Source organism: Erpetoichthys calabaricus, chromosome 15 (assembly GCF_900747795.2).
Source record: "Erpetoichthys calabaricus chromosome 15, fErpCal1.3, whole genome shotgun sequence".
Taxonomy (NCBI): Eukaryota; Metazoa; Chordata; class Cladistia; order Polypteriformes; family Polypteridae; genus Erpetoichthys; species Erpetoichthys calabaricus.
This window is the reverse complement of record NC_041408.2, coordinates 53,013,185-53,029,749: the sequence shown is the minus strand read 5'-3', so window position 1 is coordinate 53,029,749 and position 16,565 is coordinate 53,013,185. Positions and strand designations below refer to the sequence as shown.

The window sequence follows — 16,565 nt, the reverse complement described above, 5'->3', positions numbered from 1 at the left end:
AAAAGTAAAATGGATATGTTCTTTTTCTTTAAGGAGATTAAATATTACTGAAGAAAGAAAAAAAAAATTAAACAGCCAAATGGGGCTATGCATACGAACTTAAAAGGTTTAAATAAAACAGAAATATATATTTTATTTTTACTTGCTTAACTTGTGGAGGGTGTATCCTGTAGCAAAGCCCTAACTTTTTCGTGAAAGCCCGTTTCAGTCAATAAGTCTTAAAAAAAGGTGTAAAGATATTGACAATAAGCTAAGCAAACCCAGGAAGACATGGAATCGTTTAAATCAAGTATCATTACATCTCCCTTTCTTAAAGAGAAGTAAGGCAGTGCTTATAAGCTTACATTTTTATATATAGACATACATACATATATATATATATATATATATATATATATATATATATATATATATATCTATATCCGAAGCTGTGCAAGCACACTCTTGAGAATGCAACGTATAGTTAAGAAGAAAAGCAATCTTGCCTCAAATGAATGGCAACCTTTTGTAGGTCTATGAACTTAATTTAAACTTTAGGTTTACACGGTGCTTTCTTTCCGAAGTACCTGCACTCATGAATATGTCTGTATGTGTCAGTCGGTCAAATCCACGCGCTTCGCACCGGCGAAGTACCGCTTTTAAATTTTTATTAAGAAGAAAAGAAAACCTTTTTAAATTGAGGGAAAATATACTAATAACAGTTTGTTAAGGATCTGTTTTTTTGTGAAGCTGCCTTCACTCGAGTGATCACTTCGACCTGACTTGCTGGCCAACTATAAGCGTTACCTGGTAGGTAACCACCCATACAATCAGATTGTGAATCAGACTACGAATGCCATGAATGTAATTACCCCGATCTACATGTTGTCAAATAAACGAACCACACGCCGTGGCGCGGAATGTAATTACCCCGATCTACATGTTGTCAAATAAACGAACCACACGCCGTGGCGCAATTTTAGGGGCTTTGCCTGTAGCGCTGACGTCCGAGGTTCGATTCCCGTAAGGGAGTGAAGTGAGTGGCTGGTTACCTACCAGGTAACGCTTATGGTTGGCCAGCAAGTGAGGTAACATCAGCCATGGTGCCTTCAGTTGTGAGAAGCAGATCATAGAATGGTTGAAAATAGTTTACTGTCAAATAATGCAAAGAGTACGCGACACGTCTTTCCCCCTTATTCTTGGCTCATCAGGCGTACACACTCACTGCACTTGCTTACGGTAATCGAACCTCGGACGTCAGCGCTAGAGGGGCTTAGCAGCAGTGAAGTATTGCTTTTAAATTTTAATTAAGAAGAAAAGAAAACCTCAGAGGCTCGATTCCCGTAAGGGAGTGAAGTGAGTGGCTGGTTACCTACCAGGTAACGCTTATGGTTGGCCAGCAAGTGAGGTAACATCAGCCACGGTGCCTTCAGTTGTAAGCAGATCATAGAATGATTGAAAATAGTTTACTGTCAAATAATGCAAAGAGTACGCGACACGTCTTTCCCCCTTATTCTTGGCTCATCAGGCGTACACACTCACTGCACTCGCTTACGGTAATCGAACCTCGGACGTCAGCGCTAGAGGGGCTTCGCAGCGGTGAAGTATTGCTTTTAAATTTTAATTAAGAAGAAAAGAAAACCTTTTAAATTAAGTCTTAAAAAGAGGTGTAAAGATATTGACAATAAGCTACGCAAACCCACCAAGAAATGCAATCGTTTAAATCAAGGCGTGAGTCGAAAAACACCATCCCATAATATTAGTTAACGATTAACACATTTCTATATGTATTGTAAGCATACAATACAACTGATAAAATGTTGCGCTTATTTATCTGGTGTACCGACATTTTTGCGCGTTTAACGTCTGAAATCTAACGTGGTTTGTGCCCTTCAGAATAAAAACAGTTTGCATTTACCTTTTTAGTAAAAGGCGAGCTTTTAAGCCTGAGAAATCACCCCGTAAATGCACACATTTAATTGCACATGTGTTAATATGTATGCTTACACAGTATTAAAAGACACTCAAAAATTAATGTCATTTACCTTCGTTCCCGCGTTTGATTCGTGCTGTAAATCTCTCCCTTGTTTTTAGTTCACGTGATTACGTAGGAGGCGTGATGACGTGATACGTGACTCCGCCTCCTCCATTAGAGTATATGGACAAAAAACATGTTCCAGTTATGACCATTACGCGTAGAATTTCGAAATGAAACCTGCCTAACTTTTGTAAGTAAGCTGTAAGGTATGAGCCTGCCAAATTTCAGCCTTCCACCTACACGGGAAGTTCGAGAATTAGTGATGAGTCAGTCAGTCAGTCAGTCAGTGAGTCAGTGAGGGCTTTGCCTTTTATTAATATGTATAGATAATTTCTTGCCTACGATTAAATCTTGTAAATACGACAAAATTGTTATCTCCGATCATGCACCTCTAGTTTTGGAGATAAAATCATTATGCCCCCCACACTCACATCGCAGATGGTGCCTTAACCCACTTCTTTTAACAGACGAGAACTGTACAGAATTTATATCCAAACAAATTAGCTTCTTCCTTGAGACAAACACACCCTCAGAGGTCTCTACAGGAACACTCTGGGAAACTCTAAAGGCCTTCTTAAGAGGACAGATTATTTCATATCTTTCCCACAGAAATAAAATAGAAACCAAGAAAGTGTCAGAGCTAAGAAGCGAAATTACTAGAATAAATGAAGAACAAGCCAGGCGTCCAAGTGAGGCTCTTCATAGGAAAAGGCAGGCTCTGCACACAGAAACTCAACATCTTGACAACTAAAAAAAACTGAACAACTTATTTATAAATCAAGACATCACTACTACGAACACAGAGAGAAAGCTAATAAGCTTTTAGCGCAACAAATCCACAAGCAAGAAGTTTGCAATGCAATTCCAGTAATCACCCAACACTAATGGAGATGAAATCATTGACCATAAAAATATAATGCACACAGAGACTACTATAAAACCTTATATTCTACTGAGTTTAAAGAAGACAACGCACAATCTAATGCATTTCTGGATTCATGACAGATACCACAAATAGATACTTTTAGTGCTGAGGAACTGGATAAACCACTGACCCTATCAGAATTACTAGATGCTATAAAGTTACTTCAAGGCGGGAAATCAGCAGGCCCTGATGGCTACCCTATAGAATTTTATAAGAAATTCTCCACTCAGCTAGCTCCCCTCTTATTGGCAACATTTACAGAAGCTAGAGACAACTCAAATTCTACCTCAAACTTTTCGTCAAGCATTAATCACCGTCTTTCCTAAACAAAATAAGGACTTGTTACAATGTGCATCATACAGACCAATTTCACTTCTGAATAATGATGTTAATATACTCTCAAAAATCATAGCTAGAAGGATGGAGAAAGTGCTGCCTTCGGTAATATCACAGGATCAAACTGGATTTATTAAAGGCTGACATTTATCTTCCAATCTTCAACGCCTGTTTAATATATTCACCAGCAAAGTCAAACACCCCAGAGATATTATTATCATTGGATGCAGAAAAAGCATTTGATATGATTGAATGGAACTACCTTTTCACAACATTGGAGAAATTTGGGTTTGGCCCGAATACTTGTGCATGGATCAAACTACTGTATACCAGTCCAGAAGCCTCAGTCTGTATTAACAACATTTGTTCAGACTACTTTAAACTAGAACGTGGCACCAGACAAGGATGCCCTTTGTCACCACTACTGTTTGCAATCGCCATTGAACCACTGGCGGTCCACTGTCGAAATTCTTATCAGATAAAGGGGATTATCCAAGAAGGACTGGAACAGAAAATTTCTCTATATGCAGATGATATGGTCTTATATATATCAGACCCAGAAAACATTGTGCCTGCAGTTTTAACAGCACTTTCAAATTTTCAAAAGATTTCTGGTCTCAGAATTAATTTGAATAAAAGTATACTCTTTCCAGTGAATTCACAAGCATATGATATCAGATTGGACACCCTACCTTTTACCATAGCAGATCAGTTTAAATACCTAGGGGTAAATATCACAAGTAAACATAAAGCTCTTTATCAACAAAATTTTGCCGTCTGTATGGAAAAAATTAAGCAAGACTTGCATAGATGGTCAACCCTTCATTTCACTCTAGCTGGAAAAATTAACGTTGTTAAGATGAATATCCTTCCTAAGCTTCTTTTTTTATTTCAAAACATCCCAATATATATCAATAAATCATTTTTTAAGCAATTACATTCAACCATGACCACATTTATTTGGAACTCAAAACATTCATGTATCCGAAGAGCAACCCTACAAAGACCTCAGGCAGAAGGTGGCATGGCTCTACCTAATTTTCAGTTTTATTACTGGGCAGCAAACATACAAGCCATAAAAACCTGGACACAAACAAATGAACATACACAGGCCTGGTCCACAACAGAAGTAAAATCCTGCAGCACTTCTTTATATTCCCTGCTCTGTGCTCCAATAAATGCAAGTTATCGCAAATATACTAATAACCCAACTGTGCTTCACTCATTCAGAACATGGAATCAAATTAGAAAGCAATTTAAGATGGAAAATCTTCTATCTGTGGCACCCCTGCAAGAGAACCACCTCTTTCAACCCTCGTAAACATATCCAGTTTTTAATATCTGGAAAAGATTTGGGATTAAATTGCTCAGAGATCTTTATATAGACAACATCTTTGCATCCTTTGAACAATTACATTCCAAATTTAACCTTCCAGCCTACACATTTCTTTCACTATCTTCAAATTAGAAACTTTGTTAAACAGAACCTGCCCGATTTTCCTCATCTTGTACCCTCCACCATGGTAGAAAAAATACTTAAGACAACATTTCTGCAATTTATAAAATTTTATTAGAGTCCCTTCCTTTTAAAGATCCAAGAGGACAATTGGAAAAAGATCTCTTAATTAATATATCAGAAAAGGAGTGGAAGGTAGCAATGCAGAGAATTCACTCAAGCTCCATATGCGCAAAGCATAGAATTATTCAACTCAAAATTATATATCGAGCTCATCTGTCTCGCTTAAAACTGTCTAAAATGTTTCCAGGGCAAGATCCAACCCGTGAACGCTGCAACCAAGCTTTTATCTCACTGGGTCACATGTTTTGGGCATGCACCAAATTAACTTCATTTTGGACCAAAATTTTTAAGTGCCTTTCAGACAGCCTTGGTGTCACAATCTCTCCTAACCCACTAATAGCAGTGTTTGGTGTTCTTCCAGATGGATTTGAAATGGATAAGGACAAGCAAACTGTGATTGCATTCACTACACTTTTGGCAAGCAGACTTATTTTGTTAAATTAGAAGAATCCTAACTCTCCTCTAATAAGTCAGTGGGAAACCGATGTTTTATATTATTTGAAATTGGAAAAAATCTAATTCTCAGTTAGGAGATCTGTACAGAATTTTTCAAAACCTGGCAGGATTTAATCAATAATATTTTAGAATGAGAAGAATTTTCTTTTCCTTCTCCATCTATCTTTTTTTGCCCTATTAAACTTAATAATTTAGGCATGTTTTCAAGCCTTAAGTATTACTCCTTTGGCCATGCTCTCCTTCTCAGGGGTGAGGTTTGATTTGCTTTCAATCCTATTTTTTGTAAAAATTAATCTAGATGTATGGAATGATTACAATAAAATTAATAAAAAAAAATGCGAAGTGTCCTGTTTGCACTTCAGTGTAAATAAATGTAAGTTATGACATAATAAAGGCTAATTTCTGTAATTAAATTGCACATTAATTTTTTCAGAACTATAATTATGTGTGGTCTTTGGATTCTGTGAGACAGTTTTGCTGTTAAGCTCATAGTAAAGGGGTGAAAAGATCAAAATCACGTGAATTAAACACAGTCAAAGTGAGAAGTAGTCTATCAATCGAAGTGGCTCTACAGCTATGAAGGACAAAAACTTGTGGAAAATTGTCAAGCCCCGTCCAATGACCCTCATTATTTGCATGTTAAGAACTTGAAAATGAAAATGCAAAGTGGAAAACGAAAATTCAATGAGCAGCTGGAGGTGCCAGTGTTTATTTGCGTTTTACTTTTCATTTTTGCAGCTTCATTGCAGTTCAGGCTGAAAATAAAATTGCAAATGGGGTTGTTTCATTTTATTTTAAATTTTTGCAGCATTCTTGCACACAGAATTGGGTAGAGTGGTGCCTCTGAGGCTAGGAATTTGCACTGGTAATTGGAAGGTTGCCAGTTTGAATCCCGTAAATGCCAAAAGTGACTCTACTTCGTTTGGCCCTTGAACAAGGCCCTTAACCTGCAATTGCTCTGTCCTGGGTATGATGTTAATCTGCATCCTGCCCTGCATGTAGGTTCTCCAATCTGCAGGGAAAATCCTGGGATTGGTGGTAGAATTGGCACTTCGGCCACCACAAAAAACCTCACACTTGTTCCATTCCATCTGAACTAGTGTGGTGCTGAAGTGTCACCCATTGCATGGCTACACTTGGGTCCCAATCTGGGATACAGTGTTGACTCGTCATGTGGTGGGTGCGGCAATGCGCTGTATCTGCGCATGCTCCTAACCTCTCTATCTTGTGTGCAGACTTTGAAAATGAAATTGCAAACGGGGATATTTCCTTTTAATTTTACAATTTTAATTTTCATTTCCTTTTCTGTAGAAAATACCTCCCATATAGTCCCTTTCATTCTACAGAGAGTGAGTGATATGTCACACCACATTGCATTGTGGGTATGGATGCCATATTTAAAGAATTGTACTGGTTTGTCCGTGATGATGAGAGCTAGTAGAGTGACATGCTGCAAGAAATCACAAAGCTCTTTTAAAAGTAAAAGTAAATGGCCAAAGTAAGGGAGAGGAGAAGGAAGAAGGGATCATACTGGGACAAACATAATAAGGATACAAAGCAACTGCATTTTAAACAAGTTGAGCTTAATAAACAATATGGATCCATATGACTTGCTACTCAAGGAATAGACAAAACACCCTGGCAAAGTAACTCTGCTTACATACACACTGACATAACGAAGACACATATTTTGAGGTCACGGTTACATTTTCTGAACAACATAATGTGTGATGATGTGAGAAAAGCCAAATCTATTCCAAACTAAGGTTATTTTATGAAAGGTCAGGCTGAGAGTGTAATCTCATTGGTTTGTTTCTGTTCTCAAGGTTGGCCTGCTGTACACGCTGATCTAGCATAAGCTCTATTATCTGTTGCTCTGTATTCTACAGGCCTACTGTATATGGTTTTATTTTCTTGAGTGCAGTGTTATTTTTTGGGGCCTATTTAGTATTGCAAAAATCACATTGTGGATGGACGTATATACTATAAGTCACCAGATATCACTTACAAAATTATATTTTGTTAATGTACTTATTTACTTTTTTCTTCATTTAACTATATTCAGTAGCTTTTTAAATGTGTTAATTTTAAAAAGACTGAATTTAATAATAAAAGGAATTTATCAACTTGCAGTTTAATAATTACATTTCACTGAAAAGCACAAATCAAAAGTGAAATAGAATTAATATAGGCCTCATAAACTGCCATAAAAACAAGTGGACAAGAAATAAAGGTATTTTGCATTCTCCAATTAAACTTTGGATAAAAATTTCCATTTCGTTGGATCAGTATTTACAGTACTTATATATTTGCCATAACACACATTTCTGCTTCAAATCAGGCACAGTAGGAAATTATTCTTTCATTAAAATTACTGAGTTAAGATACTGCATGGTAGATATAAGATTCTGGTAATATTTATGATCAAGACAGGTTTTGGTTTTTCTTCCTTTACCATCCAGGATGTTATTTTCTGTTGGATTAAAGGCCGGAAATCCACATGACCGTCATCATCAAGTTCTTCCATGTGAACCCTGAATACAATGAGGACTGATTGTGAGGTAATTTATGTTAGGTAGAATGCCTAGAGGGGGCTGGGTGGTCTCGTGGCCTAGGAACCCCTGCAGATTTATTTTTTTCTTGAGCTGACTGGAGTTGTTTTTGTTTTTTATGTCCTCCCTGACCATCGGACCTTACATTTATTCTATGTTAATTAGTGTTCCCTAATTCTATTTTTTATTTATTTTGCCTTTATTCCCTTTCTTCGTCATGTAAAGCACTTTGAGCTACATGATTTGTATGAAAATGTGCTATATAAATAAATGTTGTTGTAGTAGTTTATCATTGCAGTCCTCATATCTATTATGATAAAACATTCATTTAATCTTAGTTCAATTATTAATTTATATAAAATCAACAACTAGCTACCAAAACAGGCTGCCCTTGGGGTTACCATTTTAAAATGAATGTTCTATTATGTTACTTTATAACTAAATAATAAAATGCTACAGCAGAATTTCCATGAATGGCAATAAACTAAACTAGTTAACTGGTTGATTAAAAGGTTTTAATTACTACTTCTAATAAAATTTAGTATAAAACAGATCTTTAGGCAACTCTTTAACAAATTTCGTATTAAGAATGACACTTTGCAATAATGATCTAATGATCGGTTATCCACTGGTACAGGAGAACATTATAGTAGGTTTCTAAATCAGCCACTGGTAGTAATATGATGTCAATGGGATAATTACCTCTAGGATGGCTTTCACAAGGTCTGGTTTAGTAGGAGCACTAGGAGGAATGCACTTATGACCACACAGCTTCAGGGATGTCATGAAAATAGACACTGCTGTTTGATCTTCTTTGGACAGTTGCTCTCGATGGTTACGCAACATCTCATAAATGTACAATGCCAACTTTGGTCCATGCTATGGAGAAAAAAATGGATAAATCTATTTTAATTGGGTTCATATTAAAGCCATTAACTTATGGATGTCAGATTGGCACCCAGATCATGACCCACTGAAGCATTTACTGGTGAAACTAGACTATTTAACATTATCTCACTCACCAAACACATTTTATTTACAATATTGCTAGTTAATTTTCATTGCATAAACTACATGTGTCAAAATCACCCAAAGACAGAAGAAAAAAAAACACTGCACTGTTACTGAAATGAATGAAATATACAGCTGTACTGTCTTACTATTGATATTTGGAAGCAATTCAAATAAAAATGCCAAATTTTCTATTAACAAACACATTTTTCAGGAACCAACATAAATGCATATTTAGTATTTTACACACTTAATTCAGCAACATTTTATTAATTTAAGAATTCAAGCACCTTTGGAAAATTCTTTACTTGTAAACTGTAACATAGTAAAAATCAGTTTTAAAGGTTACTGTGATGAAGAAATCACTTTCACACCTGCAACATGTCAAAATTTTACTACAAAGCATCTACACTTTACTTTCATGACACTCTTGCATTATAGCCTTTTGACTGTTTCCTTATTGAAATTCAGAATGAGTTTCAATAGGAAAACCTTTTTCTTTACTGGACTGTATACACTATTCCTGTGTTTCTTCTAGTTAAAAAAATATCATTACTTGCAATTAAGTACTCATTTTTACTGAAGTATATGCAACTGCTTCGAGGTGGAATCAAAGTAAATGATTATACTGCATTACAGTAGTGGTCTGATTACACTAAAAAGTAAAATAGCAGGAATGCATTATTTTTAAAATGTTCTTAAGATATATACCTCCAAAGAAGGGCTGAGACATTCACGAAGGATTTCTGGATGACTTGGTTCATGTACTATATCCAAAGCCTGCCTTCGTTCCTCTAAGGGGCGGGCTGGAGAAAGGACATGTACCAACAAACGTCCCATCTGAACACGGAATGTTTCCCTGCAAGACCACAGTATTCTTTTCCATTGATGCCTTGGTGCTCCACTTCTGTTTGTGGTGCTCTGAGAAAAAGACAAAAGAGTGAAAGGGTTCTATTAACTGAACTGTAATAATTTCTCTCTTAAATAGATAGATAGATACTTTATTAATCCCAAGGGGAAATTCACATACTCCAGTAGCAACATATTGATAAAAAACAATAATAAATTGAAGAGTGATAAAAATGCAGATAAACAGACAATAACTTTGTATAATGTTAATGTTTACTCCCCCGAGTGGAATTGAAGAGTCACATCGTGTGGGGGAGGAACGCTCTCCTCAGTCTGTCAGTGGAGCAAGACAGTGACAGCAGTCTGTCGCTGAAGCTGCTCCTCTGTCTGGAGATGACACTGTTTAGTGGATGCAGTGGATTCTCCATGATTGACAGGAGCCTGCTCAGCACCTGTCGCTCTGCCACGGATGTCAAACTGTCCAGCTCCGTGCCTGCAATAGAGCCTGCCTTCCTCACCAGTTTGTCCAGGTGTGAGGCATCCCTCTTCTTTATGCTGCCTCCACAGCACACCACCGCGTAGAAGAGGGCGCTCGCCACAACCGTCTGATAGAACATCTGTAGAATCTTGTTGCAGATGATGAAGGACGCCAGCCTTCTAAGGAAGTATAGTCGGCTCTGTCCTCTCTTGCACAGAGCATCAGTATTAGCAGTCCAGTCCAATTTATCATCCAGCTGCACTCCCAGGTATTTATAGGTCTGCACCCTCTGCACACAGTCGCCTTTGATGATCACGGGGTCCATGAGGGGCCTGGGCCTCCTAAAATCCACCACCAGCTCCTTGGTTTTGCTGTTGTTCAGCTGTAGGTGGTTTGAGTCGCACCATTTAACAAAGCCTTTGATTAGGTTCCTATACTCCTCCTCCTGCCCACTCCTGATGCAGCCCACGATAGCAGTGTCGTCAGCGAACTTTTGTACGTGGCAGGACTCTGAGTTGTATTGGAAGTCCGATGTATATAGGTTGAACAGGACCGGAGAAAGTACAGTCCCCTGAAGCGCTCTTGTGTTGCTGACCACAATGTCAGACCTGCAGTTCCTGAGACGCACATACTGAGGTCTGTCTGTAAGATAGTCCACGATCCATGCCACCAGATATGAATCTACTCCCATCTCTGTCAGCTTGTCCCTAAGGAGCAGAGGTTGGATGGTGTTGAAGGTGCTAGAGAAGTCCAGAAACATAATTTCTTACAGCACCACTTATTATATATCCCTTTACATTCGCCTGTAATCAAACCATCCCCTTTCTAATCCAAATATTCACCTCAAAGTCACTGGTGCCTGTCTAGGCAGCACTGGGTGGAAGCAAAAAATGGACAATGTGCCACTCCACCACAAGGCACTCTCAAATGCAAATGCCTTTATTAATCACACTCGGCTGGATTTATCTTGCTGCATATTAATTACCAAATATTGAATTAAATGGCAAAATAACTGAGGGGAAAAAAAGACTAGTACAAAGTTGAAGTCAATAGTGATAAATGAAGTGTTTAAATGTCTGCTCTGCTGGAATTATGATTTTTTTTAAATTTCTAAATTCAAACTACATCTATTTAATTAAAAGCCATTTTGAATGTTTCAAATTTTGAAGGCACTTGGATTACCTTGAGTACTGGAATCATTAGAAGACATTAAAAAGATGAATTCACATAAATAAAACAAGAAACAATCAAGAGATCAGTGCTTGCAATTTGAATTCAATACGATAAATTACAATAGCTAACACATAATTTATACAGTAATCAGGTGTTCACATGAAAACAACTGAATGTTCCGCAAACGTAAAAAAAATACAAGAAAACACAGAAAATCAGCATTAAGTTTAATAGTGTAGGACACACTGGTATTTGCCTATTTTGCTATGCTTTGTAACCGAAGAACTCTGTTAAAAACAAGTGGATGGACACTCTTGATGTCAGCTAAATAGTGTCAGTCCTCCCAACAGTGCCACTTTGGAATTGAGCCTTATCTGATAAATGATCAATTTCCATGCAACACCCCAGTGATGCCTTCTCTTGGTACCAGTTAAAGATTCTTCTCAAAAGAAGGAGCCATCACTCAACAATTCACAAAAAAATTTTGATGGACAAACTTTGCACCAATAGTCAACCAAAAAAGGATGGACTTAAGTACAGCTAAGAAACCAACAACAAGATGTCTGCTTTAAATACCATTACCCACCCCAGATCTATGCTTGCTTTATTAAACTCACTGCTTGGTCTGGCTGTAACTTCTGCTTTCTATAGTAAAGTCCCCATTGCCTGTAGAGTGTGGCCGTAACAAAGGCTTGAGCAATTCTTTTTACTCCAAAAGGTAAACTGTTGCTAGACAAGAAGAATGGAAGACTGTCAATAAAGGAATTGAATGAGGAGGGCAGGGCCATTAGTACAAACCTTGATAAGTAAAAGCAAGTGCATGATCAGAAAAGACCCTGTGTAAATGTCATGCATTCATCTTACTAAAGACAGATGTTTGCTAACCATCAGATGCCCAGCAGGTGTAATTTTACTAGCAATAGAGGACTTTGTATGTAAAAAGCTCAAAGAGAAAAATATGCAGTACCATCCATAAACAGAAGGTGTAACCAAGGTGAAAAAGGAAATGAGCTCCTGAGCAAAGAAAGAAAACCATACCTTTCAAGTGTCTGGAGAAAGTTGACCAGGAAAGAAATCACAATGTCACCTACACCAAACCATAAATACACCTACTTTGATTCTGAGAACTATTAATTTGTAACTTAATAGTCAGGATAAAGCGAGCTGTTAAGATACTTGTAACTGAAATGTAAGTAAAAAGCAATAACCTTTGTGAAGGATAAGTCTAACTATTATAAGTTTATTCTTAAATCAAGTAGGAAAGTTCAGAACAACATCACACACGCACACAGTGTGTGTGTGTGTGTGTGTGGGTAATCCAGTTTAGATTAGTTATGAGCAAATGAATGTCACAGTGCAGGCAAAAGAAGCTTAATAAGTGACTAAGGAGCTTACCCATCTTTACCAAATGAATTGAAAGATCAGAATTCACAAGTTACGTTCTTTTTTCTATAGGAGAGAAAAGGTTGAACTAAGCCATCATAATTTTAAGTTTTGTCTTGTGTTATTGTCCTTTGTCTGTACATATCTATGTATATACTTGCATATATCCCTCTTCAATTATCTTTATGTTAGGAATAAATTGTATTTGTTATAGTGCAGCAAACATGTCTGGGTTATCTGTTGAGTAACAGTCTATCACCACATCCGGATCACTACTGAGAAAGCAAAAGTTATTTAATGCAGACTTTAACCGATTTATGAACCTACTTCACAAATTGTACGGACCTCTTCTTATTATTTGTGAATTTCCCATTGGGATTAATAAAGTATCTATCTATCTATCTATCTATCTATTTATGGAGTCCTGACTGGAAGGTGAAACAGAGACCCATGGGTGGGCAGAAGTTAAAATCATCAGACACACACAACATTAATTTGGCATTCCTTAGTAGGCGTCTTACTAATATTTTAAAATGAATTACTGGCATTGCTAAGTCAACACTGCTGATTAATTAACTAATTAATATCTTTTTTATTTTATTGATTTTATTAAAATCAAATAGCACTCCATAAAAATAACTCAAGTTTTACAAAAAATGATTTGAAACAAACAACTGATTAATATTAATCAATCAATTCTTCTTCTCATACCATACACATTTCTACAAGAGTTTTTCCAGGTGAAAAAGCTTGATCTCACAATGTATCTTTCTTCAGGATATTAAGTCTTATGTTCATACTAAAAGAAAATACCAGGTTCTGCATGCCAAAGTAAAATATAATTTACTGGAATTTAATGGAATTTTAAATTTTAAAATTGTACAAAATGCTGTTTAACATCCTAATTTCTAACTTACAAAAGTGCTTACAAGACATCAATATGCTGATAACATTCATTTTTTAACTCTTTTGAAAGTATTTCCCTGTTATCGGTTACAATTTGTTACACTTTCTTAATTGTAAACATTTGAGTCTTTGATTTTCTCATCTTCTTCCCACCTTGTTCAGGTGTATGTCATTTATTAATCATTTTTTTCTACATTTTTAGACACACCTCAAAATACTTGAAAGTTTTATAACAGTACCCTTAAGCAAATTTTAAAAACTTTTTCTTAAAGCTTTAATTAAGGTATTATTCCCCAAAGAAAAAACTGCTGAAGTGAAGACTAGACAACAGGTAAAAGTGTTTAAAACTAGAATGTTGCAAGAAATTTTAAATGGAAAGGATTAAGAAAACTGATAACATATTATAAGTAAAGGTTACAAAATTAGAAAAAAATGCAAATGCAGAACAAAAAACTACCTGTATAGTGGCTCACATAATATACACTTAGTCGCCACTTTATTAGGTACACCTGCTTCTTAATGCAAATAGCGCGATTCTCCGAAAAGGGTTATATGGTTGTATTGAATATCATGCACACTGAGTTCCACTCTTGTCAGCTAACAATTAAGAAGATGAAGTTACATTCGATAAGTGAACACCAAAAATAGACGATGTAAGGTAGAAAATATGATGTCTTGCTTCACAACTATTTATTTCTGTTGCAACATGCACATGGCAGATGAGAATTTGCCACTAACATCAATCATTCATTCATTGATCTATTATGCATTGAATTAATGGTACAGCCTGGTGATGGTAGTGTAACAGGTGTGTAGAATGTTTTCTTGAATTTGTACTATTAATATCAGTTAAACATCATTTGAATGACACAAGCATAACTAAGCATGACTTCTAACCATGTGTATTCATTCTTATATGGCTACAGTCTAGTCTTCTTTGAGTGGATACACATAACAGGGTAATCCACCATAAAAGCAAGTATCATCTGAAACTGGTTGCAAAAGCATGACAATGACTTAATGTTTACTCCAATGGCCTACACAGTCCCCGAAACTCAATCCAAAAGTCTACCTCAGGGAAGAAATGGAATGGGAGGTTACAGGCATAAATGCATGGCTCCAAAATCTGGAGACATGCTATCGATACTAGTATAACAGCACAACTCAAAATTCATAAGGAAAGGTACCAACACTTTAATGAATATATGCCTTAAAAATCTCAGAATGTCTAGAAGGCAAAGGACGGGCCTATCAAAGTGTAAACCAATGGCACATAATAAACTAACCACTGAGTGTATATCGGTATTTCAGTGGCAGAACCAAATAAAAATGTTTTGATGAGTTTAATACAGTTCAAGAAAAGTGCTGTAAGACAGTGAGAACAAACAAAAATAGGTTTAATAGGTTTATAACATCACTGATAGAGTACATTGAAATTCAAATTTAGGGAAAGCAAAAACCAAAACAAACAAAAAAAAGAACAAAAGAACAAATTACTACAACCAATTTAGATGTATTCATTATCAGCAACTAAATGTCAACTGTTCTGTTCACTATTCTGTTAGCCTCAATTAGCTGCATCTGCTTCATCTACTAATGAAGCAAATGTTACTATTGTAATTACAGTCCAAACTAAGGAGGACTGACAGGCTCACCTCAACAATCAAGAAAAGATAAAATGACTGTTCTGTGTTCTACATTTACTGAGCTAGTCTGAGCAGACAGATGCAGGACATGGTAGGGGGATTTCCCAGTATTTCAGTGGACAGATGACAGACCAGTTTCTTCAAGTTAGAGGTGGAGGTGTCTGCTTTTATATTAAAAAAGACAAGTGCTTAGAAGCAAAATTATTTTAAAAATATTTTTCTCTGGATAAATAAAAAATGCAAATCCCTTCAGATGCCTTGTGTAACTTCTCATCCATTGTTATAGCAGCCATTTAGATTACATCAAAAGTTAAGACAACCTATTGTACAAGCAAATAAGTGACATTATGCTAACCTAAAAAAGGTTTCCCAACAACACAACAAGAAATTAGAGTCATGACTAGAAACATGACAACACTCGATAATTGTTACTGCATTATGAGTGCCCTTTGTCTTTACAATTCCTCAAAAAGAAAAAAAATGGCCAAAGTCTTCAAACAAACTATAAAAATTGTTAGGCAATGGTTACTTGTAGGGATGGGAATTGATAAGATTTTCACGATTCCGATTCCATTTTCGATTCTGTTTAACAATTCGATTCTTTATCGATTCTCCTATCGATTCTTATTTTTAAAAAAGGAGAACACACAGGTCGATTAGCTTAGAACTTTGTTTTATATCTTATCTTTGAACAAGATAGAAATTTAGGAGTAGCATGACCTTACAAACCCAACAGTGAGATCTTAAGAGATCCACAGCCTACGGCTCCTCGATGGGGTGCCACGGGGTCCCCAGAAAAAAATTTGTAAATGTAAAATAATAATAAAATAAATATTCTTCTGTAGCAATAGCAAAGTATAACATAAATTATTCTGTGGCAATTACACAAGAATGTCCAGTAACATTTACACTCTCCTTTTTAAAAGTATATATGAGCTGAGCACTCAAAAATAAAACCACATCAGCCAGCAACAAATACAATCAACTCAAGTCCAATGAAACTGTGCACTGTGCAATTCTGCAACCATCAACTATTTTGACAGTTACATCCATGTTGGCCGCAATATCAACAGTGGCTGCCACAACCTTGTCTTTGATACCATACTCCTCCAAGATCTCATCAATCTCCTCTGCTACAGCTGTCCCTGTCTGTGCCTGATACACTGGTTTGGTTTTGAGGACTTTTTCTTGAGCCTGGCCATTCCTGACATAATGCAGCGTTACTGTGAGGTAATGATCTTGACTAAAACTTGT

The 16,565-nt window shown here is 36.4% G+C and overlaps 1 protein-coding gene across 1 annotated transcript in view; it reads right to left on the bottom strand.

The window, feature by feature from the left end:
• Positions 1-9,791, bottom strand: part of LOC114666077 (lysosomal-trafficking regulator-like) — a 125,588-nt gene extending 115,797 nt beyond the window's left edge. Inside the window, exons 1-2 of the mRNA XM_028820815.2 lie at positions 9,588-9,791; positions 8,568-8,744 (exon numbers count right to left, since the gene is read on the bottom strand). Coding sequence (XP_028676648.1) covers positions 8,568-8,744; positions 9,588-9,716 — 306 coding nt within the window. The 5' untranslated portion in view covers positions 9,717-9,791. The remainder of the gene's footprint in view (positions 1-8,567; positions 8,745-9,587) is intronic.
• Between the last annotated feature and the right edge of the window lie 6,774 nt (positions 9,792-16,565).